This window comes from Theropithecus gelada, chromosome X (assembly GCF_003255815.1).
Source record: "Theropithecus gelada isolate Dixy chromosome X, Tgel_1.0, whole genome shotgun sequence".
Taxonomy (NCBI): domain Eukaryota; kingdom Metazoa; phylum Chordata; class Mammalia; order Primates; family Cercopithecidae; genus Theropithecus; species Theropithecus gelada.
In genome coordinates this window covers 24357182-24370757 of record NC_037689.1, presented here as the reverse complement: position 1 = coordinate 24370757, position 13576 = coordinate 24357182, and the positions used below count along the sequence as shown (strand labels likewise).

The window sequence follows — 13576 nt, the reverse complement described above, 5'->3', positions numbered from 1 at the left end:
CATTTCTGTGGATAGTATGATTATAATACTTACAAAAATGTCAATGTTATTCATAGAATGACAACAGATTTAATGTATTTTTTCTTTTTATTATTCTAAAGTTAGTTGGTGTGAAGAATCTGACTTCGAAGACAATTCTTGATGATTCATTGGGGAAGACTAGAAACACCACCCTCTAACTTTATAACAAGTGATGGTCACTCCGCAAAGCGGCCAGGCATGCTCGTTAATCCAGCTTTCGGCCCTTGAAGATTCACCAGACTAAGGATTAAGTGAAAAATAATATGTACCACCTACTTCACTAAGGGCACTACCTTTCATATGTAAACAGTCCCCTATAGATCAATAAGAAAAGGACCCAACACCTGTATAAAAACAAAGGGCAATTTAAACGTTTTCCAGAAATGGAACGCAGATGATTTTATGAAGATAGTCCATTTGATATCATTTTTCAACTAAGAGATTGGCAATAATCAGAGAGTTTGTAGGGCTCTTAGGAAACAGATCTGAGACATCTTTCAAGTCCCAGGCACTTGCGAAACTTCTATGGGGAATGGACTGACAGTATCCTTAAAAAATTAAACATTCACATCCGTGGTCGGCCCCCTCAAGGGTGGACAGGATGAGGCATTTGTGATGTGTCAATACATCCTGGAGAATCTAGAAGGTCATCTCCACACACCTGCACCACAGGTGGCATCCTATAGGTATTTGCTCAAGGAAGCAATGAAAAGGTAAGATAAATAACCAAGGGGTTCCTGCCACTGTATTCACCCGATTTCACACACTCCAAGTTACCACTAGTATCAAAATCAGAAGAAATAACTCCAATGCCAGAAAAAGCCAGCTGGCTGTGCCCATCAATATCCTGAGAATGATGGGAGGTAAAAAGGTGCTGAATCCTCAACAGCAGGGAGACTGCTTGGATGACCCCCAACCAGAACTGAAATTGAAGGCAGAGTTTCTGAGCTTAGAAATGGGAAAGACCCAGCATTTATGACTGACTCCTTCATCCAACCTCTTCCCCCCAAATCAGACGATTTTTGACACGGGTATGGTAACACCATACCTTTGCGTAGACAGATACATGGGAAACCTAGCTTTTGTGACGTGCAGCAGTTTTTAACACCATCATCAGTGGCAAAATGAACATTCCCTTGCAATTGCCTTTCTCTGCATGACTATTTTAACAACTTCACGTTAGCCTGCCTGTGCGACAGAGGACATACTGATGATATCCTCATTTTCCGGTGGAGGAAAGTTTATGAAGTCAATCCCATTCCGAATATCAGGACTTTAGATCTCTATGAGATTAGCACAAAATGCAAGTGGAGCCCTCTCCAAGCTTTCATAGAGACATGTATTTTGAAAGCCTTAATGGGGAAACAATTCTCAATGTGGAAAAGTTGTCATGTATTGTAGAGAAGAGAACAGGCTTTCGGTTAATCCCAACTTGTTAGAAAGGGTACGAGGGTTTTCTCAGCCACAAGGCTATGTTACCCCCACATTAAACCCAGCTTTCACATCGAAGTAGTTCCACACTGTGTAAACACTGGACAGACTGTTCGTAAATTTGTGATATTCAACCCATATGAAACTCAAGAGAACACAGGGAAGTATCTAGGTGCAGGTGAGTATCAGGATGCAGGAAGTACCTGGATGCAGGGAAGTATCTGGAAGCAGGGAGTATCTGGACTCAGAGGGTACCTGGATACAGGGGGTAGCTGGATACAGAGAATATCTGGATGCATGGAACATCTGGATGCAGGGAGTTCCTGGATACAAGGGAGTATCTGGACGGAGGAGAGTAACTGGATGGGAGGGAGTATCTGGATAGAAGGGAGTATCCAGATGGAGGAAAATATCTGGAAGGGGGTGTGTGGAAGGAAAAGCATACATGAATAGAAGAGAGTAACTGGATGGAAGAAAGTAGATGAAAGGGAGTATCTGGATGGAGGAGAGTATCTAGAAGGAAGGGAGTATGTGGGTACAGGAGAGTAACTGAATGGAAGGGAGTACCTGGATGGAGTATCTGGATGCAGGGGGCATCTGGATGCAGGGAGTACCTGGATACAAGGGAGTATCTGGATGAAGGAGAGTATCTGGAAGGGAGTATGTGGATAGAGAACAGTGGATGGGAGTATTTGGATGAAGGAGAGTATCTAGATGGAAGGGAGTAATTGGATGAAAGGGAGTATCTGGATGGAAGACAGTATTTGGATGAAAGGGAACATCTGGATGCAGGGAGTATCCAGATATAGGGAGTATCTCAATGGAGGAGAGTACCTGGATGTGAGGAGTCTCTGGATGCAGTAAGTACCTAGATTCATAGAGTATCTGGATTCAGGGGAACAACTGGACGCAGGGAGTATGTGAACTCAGTGGGGGTACCAAAATGCAGGGAGTATCTGGATGCAGGAAGCACCTGGCTATGAACCAAAATCTGGATGGAGGAGAGTATCTGGATGTAGGGAGTAGCTGGATTCAGACGAGTATCTGAATATACAGGAGTATCTGGAAGCAGGGAGTATCTGGACTCGGGGCAGGGTACCTAGCTGCGGGGAGAGTATCTGGAAACAAAGTATCTGGATGGAGAAGAGTATCTGGCTGGGAGTATCTGGGTGCAGAAGAGCACCCGTCCCAATGTGGCAGGACATGGGAAAGGAAAAGAGCCCAACAAGGACATTTTGGAAATAAAGAGCTAACACTTAGGCTGAAAATTTGCCTTAAAGCCCCAGAAAAAGAACTTGGAACCCATCCTGTAAATTACCACAGCCTTCTTTAACATGCACCCATGGCAAAACACTTAAGTAAAAAAAAAAAAAAAAAAAAAAGTACTTGGTTTCTAATTTCTTTTTATTAGTCTGACATGAAAAAGAAATATCCCTACAAATGAAAGAAATATTGAAGAAACAAATTGAAGGGCTTACCTTATTTTAATTAAAAAAAAAAAGTCAGGGCTACCAGGGAAGTTTCAGACGTGCTCAATGGACACGTGATTTGTAAACAGCCGAGATTCTGGGGGACAGGGGGTGCCTCGGTGGGGTTGACATTTGAGTTACGGGGACTTAATAATGGCCAGCCTTTCACATCCCATGGGAAACCCCTCTCCCCCGGGCCTTGGAGAATGGGGGTCCAAGTGCCTATCCCCCTTTGGATGTTTCATCATTAGTAAACATCATCCGCCCAGCAACAACAAGCAAAGCACATCGCAAGATTAAAACAAAGAATCCGCCGTGAACAGAAGGCCTCCGTCTCTGCTCTCACGCAAGTGTCCTTCGGGGAGGAGCCTCAGGCAGCTGTTCTAACCCTGCCGCCAAGCCTGGGCTGTTTCTGCCGACAATCTTCTATTTCTCTAAAAGAGTACGCTGAACTGTGAGAGACAGAGAGAAGAGAAAGTCATTCCCAGTTCCCTGAGCACTCACGTGGACACAGTTCCTAAAACTTTCAGGAGCCGGTGGTTTTATTTCTGCATAAGAAAAATGGGCCCAAAACTCATCACGAAAAAGCAAAACCCTAACTCTCAATCAACTCAATCAATTTCATTGAATGATGCCATTCATATAAAAAAAAAAAAAAGGTACTGCAGAAAAAGCAGAAGGAAAACGGCAGAAGGCAATTTCCACTAACGACGTCACAGAGATAGTAACAAATGCCTATAACTTACCAAATGGAAGAATAAATCTTCTAAATGAGAGTGTGCAGTTTTTATTGATTTGCAATTATGCCAGGCTGAGATTTTCTGGTCCGTTCATTTAAGTTTTGGAAACTTTATTCTGCATGTCAGTCTTAAAATTATTTTGGAGGGAGAAGCCGGGATTTGGAAGAAGGAATTAAGAACAATGGTATTTTTCTTCCAAACAGGCTGGCAGAAAACACTGGAATGCCAAGCCCTTCAGGTAATGAGGGCCCCACACATATATACCAATGTACTGGCTACTGAAGCCAGACAACTTCATTGGTGGGCAGAAGAAATCTTCCTTTTCTCTTCAAGATATAGCTTGTTCTAAACATCTTTCCCTGACTCGAAAGAGCACTCAACAAGACACTAACTTTCTTTTATTCTTATTATTATTATTATTATTTTTCACACAGAGTTGTGCTCTTGTCGCCCAGGCTGGAGTGCAATGGCACGATCTTGGCTCACCACAACCTCCGCCTCCCGGGTTCAAGCGATTCTCCTGCCTCAGGCTTCCAAGTAGCTGGAATTACAGGCATGTGCCACCACGCGTGGCTAATTTTGTATTTTTTTTTTTTTTTTTAAAGTAGAGACGGGGTTTCTCCATATTGGTCAGGCTGGTCTCGAACTCCCAACCTCAGGTGATCCGCCCGCCTCAGCCTCCCAAAGTGTTGGGATTACAGGCATGAGCCACCGCATCTGGGGAGACACTAACTTTCTAGAAGTCTCTATCTTTAAAACTGAATGCCAGGCACGGTGGCCCATGCCTGTAATCCCAGCACTTTGGGAGGCCAAGGTGGGCAGATCACTTGAGGTCAGGAGTTCGACACCAGTCTGGAAAACATGGTGAAAGCCCGGTCTCTACTGAAAATAGAAAGAAAATTAGTGGGGCACGACGGTAGGTGCCTGTGGTTCCAGCTACTCAGGAGGCTGAGGAAGGAGACTCACTTCAACCCGGGAGGCGGGGGCTGCAGTGAACAGAGGTCGCACCCCTGCACTCTGGCGACAGAGAGAGACTCCATCTCAAAAAGAAAAAAAATTAAAATACTTTAAATCATTTCACTAAAAATACATCTCAATTTGACAGCTCCTATTAAAAATAAACGTGGCATCTCTCAGGCAAATGAGAAGGTTCCAATGACGTACAAATGAAAGACAAAACTCACGCACATATATACACACAGAAATGTCTTTCTCGCCATTTTCAAAAGTGCTTCTAATGGCAAAATGCCTTTTACCCTGAGAAGCTTCTCACGAATTAAATAGCATCTTCTTAACCACATTTTCCACCTGGTTGAGAGGAGTTGTAGAAAGTGATAGCAGGCTGGGTGCGGTCGTTCACGCCTGGAATCCCAGCACTTTGGGAAGCTGAGGTGGGAGGGCTGCTTGAGGTCAGGATGGGCAACATAGTGACACCCTGTCTGCGCAACCTAGTGAGACCTTGTCTCCACAAAATAAAAAAACCAATCAGTCGGGCATGGTGGTGCACACGCCTGTGGTTCCAGACAATCAGGAGGCTGAGGTGGGAGGATCCCTTGAGCCCAGGAGGTCGAGGCTGCAGTAAGCTATGATCGTGCCGCTGCACTCCAGCTTGGGCGACAAAGTGAGACCCTATCTCTAACAACAAAAAAAAGTTGACAGCAAAACTTGACAAGTTACATTTCAGGAGATACATTTCAGGAGGACTTTTAATTCCCAGTGCACGCCAGCCAGCTGTGGACTTCCCGATGATGCAACAATCGTGTGCCACCTGGAACTTTTTTTTTTGAAACAGTCTCACTGTGTCATCCAGGCTGGAGTGCAGTGGCACAATCTCGGTTCACTGCAACCTCTACCTCTGGGGTTCAAGTGATTCTTCTGCCTTAGTCTCCCAAGTAGCTGGGATTACAGGCGCCCACCACCACACCCAGCTAATTTTGTATTTTTAGTAGAGACGGGGTTTCACCATGTTGACCAGGCTGGTCTCGAACTCCTGGGAAATCTTCCTTAATATTTTGTTAAACAGAGACTTAGGCACATATAGGTCTTCTCTGAAGGCCCAGGCCCTAGGAAGTTTATACATTCATTGTCTCTTGAAAGTATCCCTCAAAAGCAACGAGACATAAAGGAAGACCTTCAAAGCCATGCAACCAAATTTGAGAATGTGAGCAGGATAGCAAGATGGGAGAGCATGGAGAAGATAAAATGGGAACACTGGCCACATGTGCGGACCGCTGTTCCCCGTCCTTCTTACCAGCTGGCTCTGCGTTGGCGTTCCGGTGGCTCTCCATGTCCACCTCCCCTTGTTCTGCTGAAAACAAGAAGAAAACACACAGAGAGGCTCAGTGCGACAGAGAACCCTCTCCTCAAAATACACACAAAATACTTGGGCTTTCCTGAGGTTGACGCTCCTATTGCTTGGATGAGAGCACTCAGTTCTGAACCCCAAGACCCACTGGGAATATGGAGTCTAACACTCAACTAAGTGAAGACTTTGCCAGTATTTTTTCTTTTTCTTTTTGTATGAGACGGAGTCTTGCTCTGTCACCCAGGTTGGAGCGCAGTGGTGCGATCTCCGCTCACTGCAAGCTCCACCTCCCGGGTTCACGCTATTCTCCTGCCTCAGCCTCCCCAATAGCTGGGACTACAGGCACCCGCCACCACACCCAGCTAATTTTTTGTATTTTTAGTAGAGATGGGGTTTCACCATGTTAGCCAGGATGGTCTCAATCTCCTGACCTTGTGATCCATCCGCCTCGGCCTCCCAAAGTGCTGGGATTACAGGTATGAGCCATCGCGCCCGGCTGCCAGTATTTTTTCATGCATGGCACAGGCAGAGATAAACTTCAACAGGGTAATCCAAGCAGCTTTATTTTCCTCTATTTTAAGGGTTGCTTTCTTCTCCCTAAACACTGAGGAACATGCACATGGAAGCCCTTTCTATACATATATAAAAAAAAGTACATGCATCTATGAAAATAAGATTCTTAATAACTGCCCCCAAACTCATCAAACAAATGCAGATGGCTGGGCACGGTGGCTCACGCCTGTAATCCCAGCACTTTGGGAAGCTGAGGCAGGTGGATCACTTGAGGTCAGGAGTTCGAGACCAGCCTGGCCAACATGGTGAAACCCTGTCTCTACTAAAAAATACAAAATTTAGCTGGGTGTGGTGGCGTGCACCTGTACGCCCAGCTACTCGGGAGGCTTAGGCAGGAGGATCGTTTGAACCCAGGAGGTGGAGGTTGCAGTGAGCTGAGATCGCACCACTGCACTCCAGCCTGGGTGACAGGGCGAGACTGTCTTAAAATAAAAATAAATAAAAACAAATGCAGAGGCTGGGCACAGTGGCTCACACCTGTAATCCCAGCACTTTGGGAGGCCCAGGTGGGCAGATCACAAGGTCAAGAGATCAAAACCATCCTGGCCAACATGGTGAAACCCTGTCTCTATTAAAAATACAAAAATTAGCCGGGCGTGGTGGCGTGCACCTGTAGTCCCAGCTATTTGGGAGGCTGAGGCAGGAGAATCACTTGAACCCAAGAGGCGGAGGTTGCAGTGAGCCAAGATCATGGCACTGCACTCCAGCGTGGGTGACAGAGCGAGACTGTCCCAAAATAAAAATTAAAATAAATAAAAATAAATGCAGAGAATCTCAGCAGATTAACATCTTTTCAGTACCTGGGGAAAGGGGACTTTCTTCCTTTATCTAACCCCCACTGATCATCCTTCTCAGGTTGAATCGGCTCTCCTACCCCGCCTTCTACCTCCCCCAGAATGCAGAGTGAGATAAGTGAGGACTCAGACCACTAAGAGCCGCCCCAGCCATCAAAGGACAAGAGAGCCAAGGGGTCTCGTGTACCCAGTTTTCTTCCTCCTCCAGCATTTTTCCGAGTCTTGTTTCTATTCCCAAATTTCTTTTTTTTTAAATTATTATTAGTATTTTTTTGAGACAGCGTTTTGCTCTGTCGCCCAGGCTGGAGTGCTGTGGCGCGATCTCAGCTCATTGCAACCTCTGCCTCCTGGGTTCAAGCGATTCTCCTGCCTCAGCCTCCAGAGTAGCTGGGATTACAGGCACGCACCACCATGCCCAGCTAATTTTTTGTATTTTTAATAGAGATGGGGTTTCACCGTGTTAGCCAGGATGGTCTCAATCTCCTGACCTCGTGATCCGCCCGCCTCAGCCTCCCAAAGTGCTGGGACTACAGGCCTAAGCCATGGCGCCCGGCCCTCTGTTCCCAAATTTCTATTAAAAAATGTTTCAAACATGCCACAATGCAAACAGGGTCATCTCCCCAAATGTTGTCGGTGTCGCTTCTTTTCCGACGCACAGCATAAGCCAACAGAATTGGAAACGCGTAAGAGATGCACAGATCTATATATATTTATTTCTTTCCAGCGTTGGTGTGAAGAAACACCTACGTTTTCAACACAAAGAGAAGCAGCAGAAGCAGCTCATTGAATCTGTGGCCATGCGTTTCCCACTCACAAAGACCGTACTATTTGTAAAACGGCCCCATCTGTGGTTCGAATGCCTTCATAAAGGGACACGTTTGTATGGTGCAGCAATGTAACTTTGTTTTTTTTTTTTTTGAGACAGAGTCTCGCTCTGCCACTCAGGCTGGAATGCAGTGGCGTGATCTCAGCTCACTGCAACCTCCGCCTCCAGGGTTCACGCCATTCTCCTGCCTCAGCCTCCCGAGTAGCTGGGACTACAGGCGCCCGCCACCACGCCCGGCTAATTTTTTGTATTTTTAGTAGAGACGGGGTTTCACCGTGTTAGCCAGGATGGTCTCGATCTCCTGACCTCGTGATCCGCCCGCCTCAGCCTCCCAAAGTGCTGGGATTACAGGTGTGAACCACCGTGCCGAGCTAGCAGCAGAGGCAGCCTCGCCAGTTTATACTACACGAACTCATGGTTTCATCCATTCTTCCCTAGCCACTAAATGACTCCCACATAAAGAGGCCAAAGTTCTATGATTTAAGAAAAAGAAAGAGAGGAAAAACCCCCAAAGAGGAGAACATTCGAAACGATCTGAAAATGTTCAGCACAAATGTGATTTGTTCTCTGCTGGTGGCAAGTTGTCAACACGGGTGCATTTTGCAGCCAACTGTCCTGGCTAGAAACTGAAAACGTGCATTCATTTCAGAGGACAAATAATTTCTCCTTCCCCCCTCATTGGTTAAAAAGCATAAAAGATATTCTTTTTATTCCTGTAATTTTATAAAACACTACATAAAAGCTGGCAAGTTTTAAAGAGGGAAAAAGTCAATTGAAAAGAATAAAGTCTCACAAGGGCAAAGTCCATCTGGGGCAACAGTTCCAATATCACGGACCTCTCAGGAGAACTGGTCTCATGAGATGCTCCGTACACCCCCACCCACATACCCTTCCTGTCAAAACTTAGACCAAGCACGCCACATCTGACAAGTCAACTTCAAACAATTCGTGGTGCTTTTCTTTCAGGTTAGAAATCATTTTTAGCTATTAGAACCATTAAGCAAAGTAATATGCCTTTAATGGGTCCCTATGCTTTGTGAATATATATTTATACACACACACACCATGCACTTGGGGCCAATCCTGAAACCATATACCTGCGGATCACTGTCTAGCAGTGGCTAATCTTTAAATGGTGTTAGGACAGACATTTTGGGAAACACACAGGACATTCTGGACTCAGTTCTGTGGTCACTGGGGGGAAGCTTTCATTGCATCAGACTTGAGACACCTTGGGACACATCCTTCAAAGAGTGGGGGGCTGTAAAGGTGACCTCTGTGAGGTGACCAGACCCATGTGGGTCAGGATTTTGTGCCCTCACACCATACAGTGCCCCAACACAGGAGGATCAAACCATCCGTGCTCAGCTAGAACTACCGCTAAACCATAAGGGAGGCTGTGCCTCATTTCCACAAGAGGGCAAATAAGAAAAGTAAAATAAGAAAAAAGCAAAAGGAATATGAAAAAAGAGGAAAATATGAAAAAAAAAATCAGAAAAGTCAAAGAAATAAGAGGAAAAGAATGAATAAAAATGGAGAATAAAAGTAAAAGAAAAATAAGTAAAATAAGTAAGATAAAAAAAGAAAAAGCAAAAAGGGAAACAAATAAGAAAAAAGAAATAAGAGAAAAAGAAAAAGAAATAAGAAACAAGAAACAAGAAAAGTAAAAGGAATAAGAAAAAAGAAAAAGGGCCAGGCACAGTGGCTCATGCCTGTAATCCCAGCACTTTGGGAGGCTGAGGCAGGCAGATAACCTGAGGTCAGAAGTTTGAGACCAGCCTGGCCAACATGGAGAAACCCTGTCTCTACTAAAAATACAAAAATTAGCTGGGTGTGGTGGTGTGTGCCTATAGTCCCAGCTACTCAGGAGGCTGAGGCAGGAGAATCGCTTGAACCCAGGAGGTGGAGGTTGCAGTGAGCCAAGACTGTACCACTGCACTGCAGCCTGGGCAACAGAGTGAGACTTCATCTCAAAAAATAAATAAAAGAAAAATGAAAAAAGAAGAAAAGTAAAAAAAGAAAAAGAAATAACATATAACAAAGAAGAAAAGTAAAATAAATAGAAGGAAAAGAAGTAAGAAAAAATGGAAAGAAAGAAAAAAAGAAGTAAGTAAAAGAAAGAAAAAGTTAGAATCAATTACGCTGAAGAACAAGTTGGTGGACTTCGGAAACGGAAGGAAAATCCAGGTACAATCTGTGTGTTTCAGGCATATGGGAGAATCTGAAGAAGACGCCTGGGGAGGCTCTGTGCTCAGACATGTGAATAGGGACCTGACCACCCACCAATTCCCAACAGGCCTTAGAATATGAAGATCAGGAGATGTTTGGGTGATTCCTCAACATATGAATTTTGTTTTTCTAGGAACCAAGATGTGCACCTGTTTGGAACACTGATCACAGAAAGAGTTAAGAACCGCCTCATAGGAAGTGCAGTGAGAAATGCAAGTCAAGGGCTGAAAAGGTTGAAGATTTAAAAATCCATGCATGACCTGGAAAGTCAAATCCTTAGGACGTGAGTGAGCTTAACCTAGGATACTGCAGGGAAGCGGGTGGCCACCCCGGGTCCCAGTTTGTTCCCTTGGCAGGGATAGACCTGGGGACAAAACTCATTAAAACATGGAAGTCACTGCCCTGTTACATTTACGTTTAAAAGAACATATCTGTACTTCATTTTCTGAAGCTCTTGTGCAGAAATATGATTTGCTATAATGAGATTCTGTGCATCAAGAAAGGCAAAAGCATATGGAATTGAAGGCAGAGAATCTGTCACGTGAGTGAGAATCCCATTGTGGTGGGAATTTGCCAGCGGGGCGAGGGGAGTGGCAGATGGAAGGGTTTGCTTTAAGGCTGCCTCTTAGCAGATAAAACGATTACGGTCAGGATGCTCCGCAGGCCTGGGCTGGGTTCTCTGCTCACCCCTAGGTCTTCAGCTCATCTGAAATGGAAGGTTGAAAGAGACAAAAAAAATAAAAATAAAAAAAGTAAACTGGTGCTAGGTCTGCTTTTGCTGTGCGCTGGGCCCCCAGCGGCAGGGAGGTGTTAGAAAGAGCTGCTCTGAGCAAGGAGGTAACGGGGTAAGAAGCTGAAAGTGTGAGAGTGGGAAGCGGAAACCAAAATTAAGGAGTGGAGGAAGGGAGAGACAGAGGAAGGCAGGGAGGGAGGCAGGGAACAGGGAGGGCAGGAGGGAGGAAGGAAGGAGGGATGGGGGAAAGGAAGGGAGGAAGGCAGAAAGAGAGGGAAGGAACAAGGAGGGAAGGAGGTTGGAAAAAAGGAAAGGGGGAGGTATGGAGAGAGGGAGGAAAGGAGGGAGGAAGAAGTGAAGCAGGGAGGAGGGAAATGAGGGAGGGAGGAAGGGAAGGAAGGAAGAAAAGGAGGGGGGAAGGAAGGAAAGGAAGGAGAGAGGAGGAAAGAGGCATGTAAGAAAAGGAGAGATGGATGAAGAGAGGAAGAATAGAGAGAAGAAGAAAGGAAGGAAGGAAAGGAGGAAGGGATGGAGGGAGAAAAAAGGAAGGATGGAGGGAGAAAAAGGAAAGAAGGAGGGAGGGATGGAAGGAAAGAAAGAAGGGAGAGAGAAAAAAAGAAAGAGGTACATAAGAAGAAAAGCGAAGGAAGAAAGGAAGAGATAGAGAAAAGGAAGAGAGAAAAAGGAAAAAAGGAGGAAAAGAAGGAGGGATGGAAGGGAAGGAGGGATGGAAGGGAGGGAGGGGGGAAGAAAGAGGGAGAGTTCAAGAAAGAATGAAAAGAAGAATTGAGGGCAAAGGAAGAAAGAGAAAAGCAAGGAAGGAAGAGAGGAAAGAAGGAGGGAGGGGGAAAGAAAGGAGGAGGGAAGGAAGAAAGGCAGAGAAGAAGAGAAAGGAGGAGGCAGGGAGAGCCAATAGCCCATCTTGCCAAAGCCTCAAGAAACCCACTGTGAGCCCAGGACCCTGGTAAACACAGCGTTAGGACCAGCCACCACACCCAAAGGACAGCGTCCTTAACACCCCGTGCCAACCACGGAAGCTGGGCTCTGTGAGAAGCGGTCAGGCTCCGTGCGGTTAGTGGTCTGAGCCAGGTCCTCCATGAAGCCAACACACCCAGATGCAAAGTCAGAGACCCGAGCGCATGAGAGAAGCAGCTTAAACAGGCCCCTTCATATCATGTGGACAAAAACCAGGAGAAGCCCAAGCACCACCAACTCAAATCTGTAGGAAGGGAAGAAGGGAGGCTGGTGCAAAAGTAATTGTGGTTTTTGCCATTAAAAGTAATGGCAACATAGCAAGACTGTGTCTCTACAAAAAAAAAAAAAGGTAAAAGATTAGCTGAGAGCCACCACACTCAGCTAATTTTTTTTTTTTTTGTACATTTTTTGTAGACATGAGGTCTTGCTATGTTGCTATTACTTTTAATGGCATAAACCGCAGTAAGTTTTGCACCAACATACGACAGAGCTGTCTGATCCCACAAGGAGTTTCTAATCCGTGAGCCCCAAAACATAACACTGCAAAGCTTCTCGATAAACCTATATCAAGCTACAGGATTTGATGACGGCATCTCCTTGTTGAAAAGATGCGGAAGACTCACCTATGTCTACCCACTTGCCTGGGACTAATTTTAATGCAAATTTAACAAACACCGAAAATTTCAATGCCATGACACAGTCCTGGAAAATGAGTCTGTAACGGTATCCCCAAAACTGGGCATGGTTTCTTTTCTTTTCTTTTTCGGAGATAAAGTCTCGCTCTTGTCCCCAGGCTAGAGTGCAGTGGCTTGATCTTGGCTCACTGCAACCTCTGCCTCCCGGGTTCAAGCGATTCTCCTGCCTCAGTCTCCCAAGTACCTGGGATTACATGTGTGCGCCACCATGCCTGGCTAATTTTTGTATTTTTAGTAAAGCCAGGGTTTCACCATGTTGGTCAGGATGGCCTCGAACTCCTGACCTCAGGTGATCCGTCTGCCTCAGCCTCTCAAAGTGCTGGGATTATAGGCATGAGCCACTGCGCCTGGCCCATGGTTTCTTGAAGGACCGGGGCATGCTATACTCACATCCTTCTTATGAAATCGCCAAGCTCCCCATAAACCTATGGGATTGCAAGATCTCAAAATCACCATCCCAGAAATCAAACCCATAAAGCAAAATCCTGCCACAGAGGCTGAGGGCTCTGACATCTTTTGTCTTCCGGATACCTCGATCCAACATCACAATTCCATGTCTACTAATAAAACTGTGTCACTGAGATAAACATTAAACTCATTTTATAATTCAGGTATAAAAACCAAGATGTGAGTGGATGCAGTTGGAAAAGTCCTCTTTTGAGGCAGTGTCTTGGCATTTATAGAATAGTGCCTTGTTTTCGTTTTCTTTTTCTTTTTCTTTTTTTTTTTTTTTTTTTTTTTGAGACAGAGTCTCGCTCTGTTGTCCAGGCTGGAGTACAGTGGTA

General features: G+C 45.3%; 1 protein-coding gene across 8 annotated transcripts in view; it reads right to left on the bottom strand.

The window, feature by feature from the left end:
- Nucleotides 1–2838: 2838 nt before the first annotated feature.
- Nucleotides 2839–13576, bottom strand: part of CD99 (CD99 molecule (Xg blood group)) — a 52131-nt gene continuing 41393 nt past the window's right edge. For 3 of the 8 annotated variants that reach the window (XM_025372043.1, XM_025372046.1, XM_025372045.1), the window contains 2 exons: nucleotides 5913–5969; nucleotides 2839–3373 (listed from right to left, as the gene is read on the bottom strand). In XM_025372043.1, the coding sequence (XP_025227828.1) occupies nucleotides 3348–3373; nucleotides 5913–5969 (83 nt within the window). In that variant the 3' untranslated portion in view covers nucleotides 2839–3347. Of the gene's footprint in view, nucleotides 3374–5912; nucleotides 5970–10486; nucleotides 11095–13576 lie in introns of those variants that run through there. The other 5 variants (XM_025372044.1, XM_025372047.1, XR_003117349.1 and 2 more) reach the window with 4 other exon arrangements.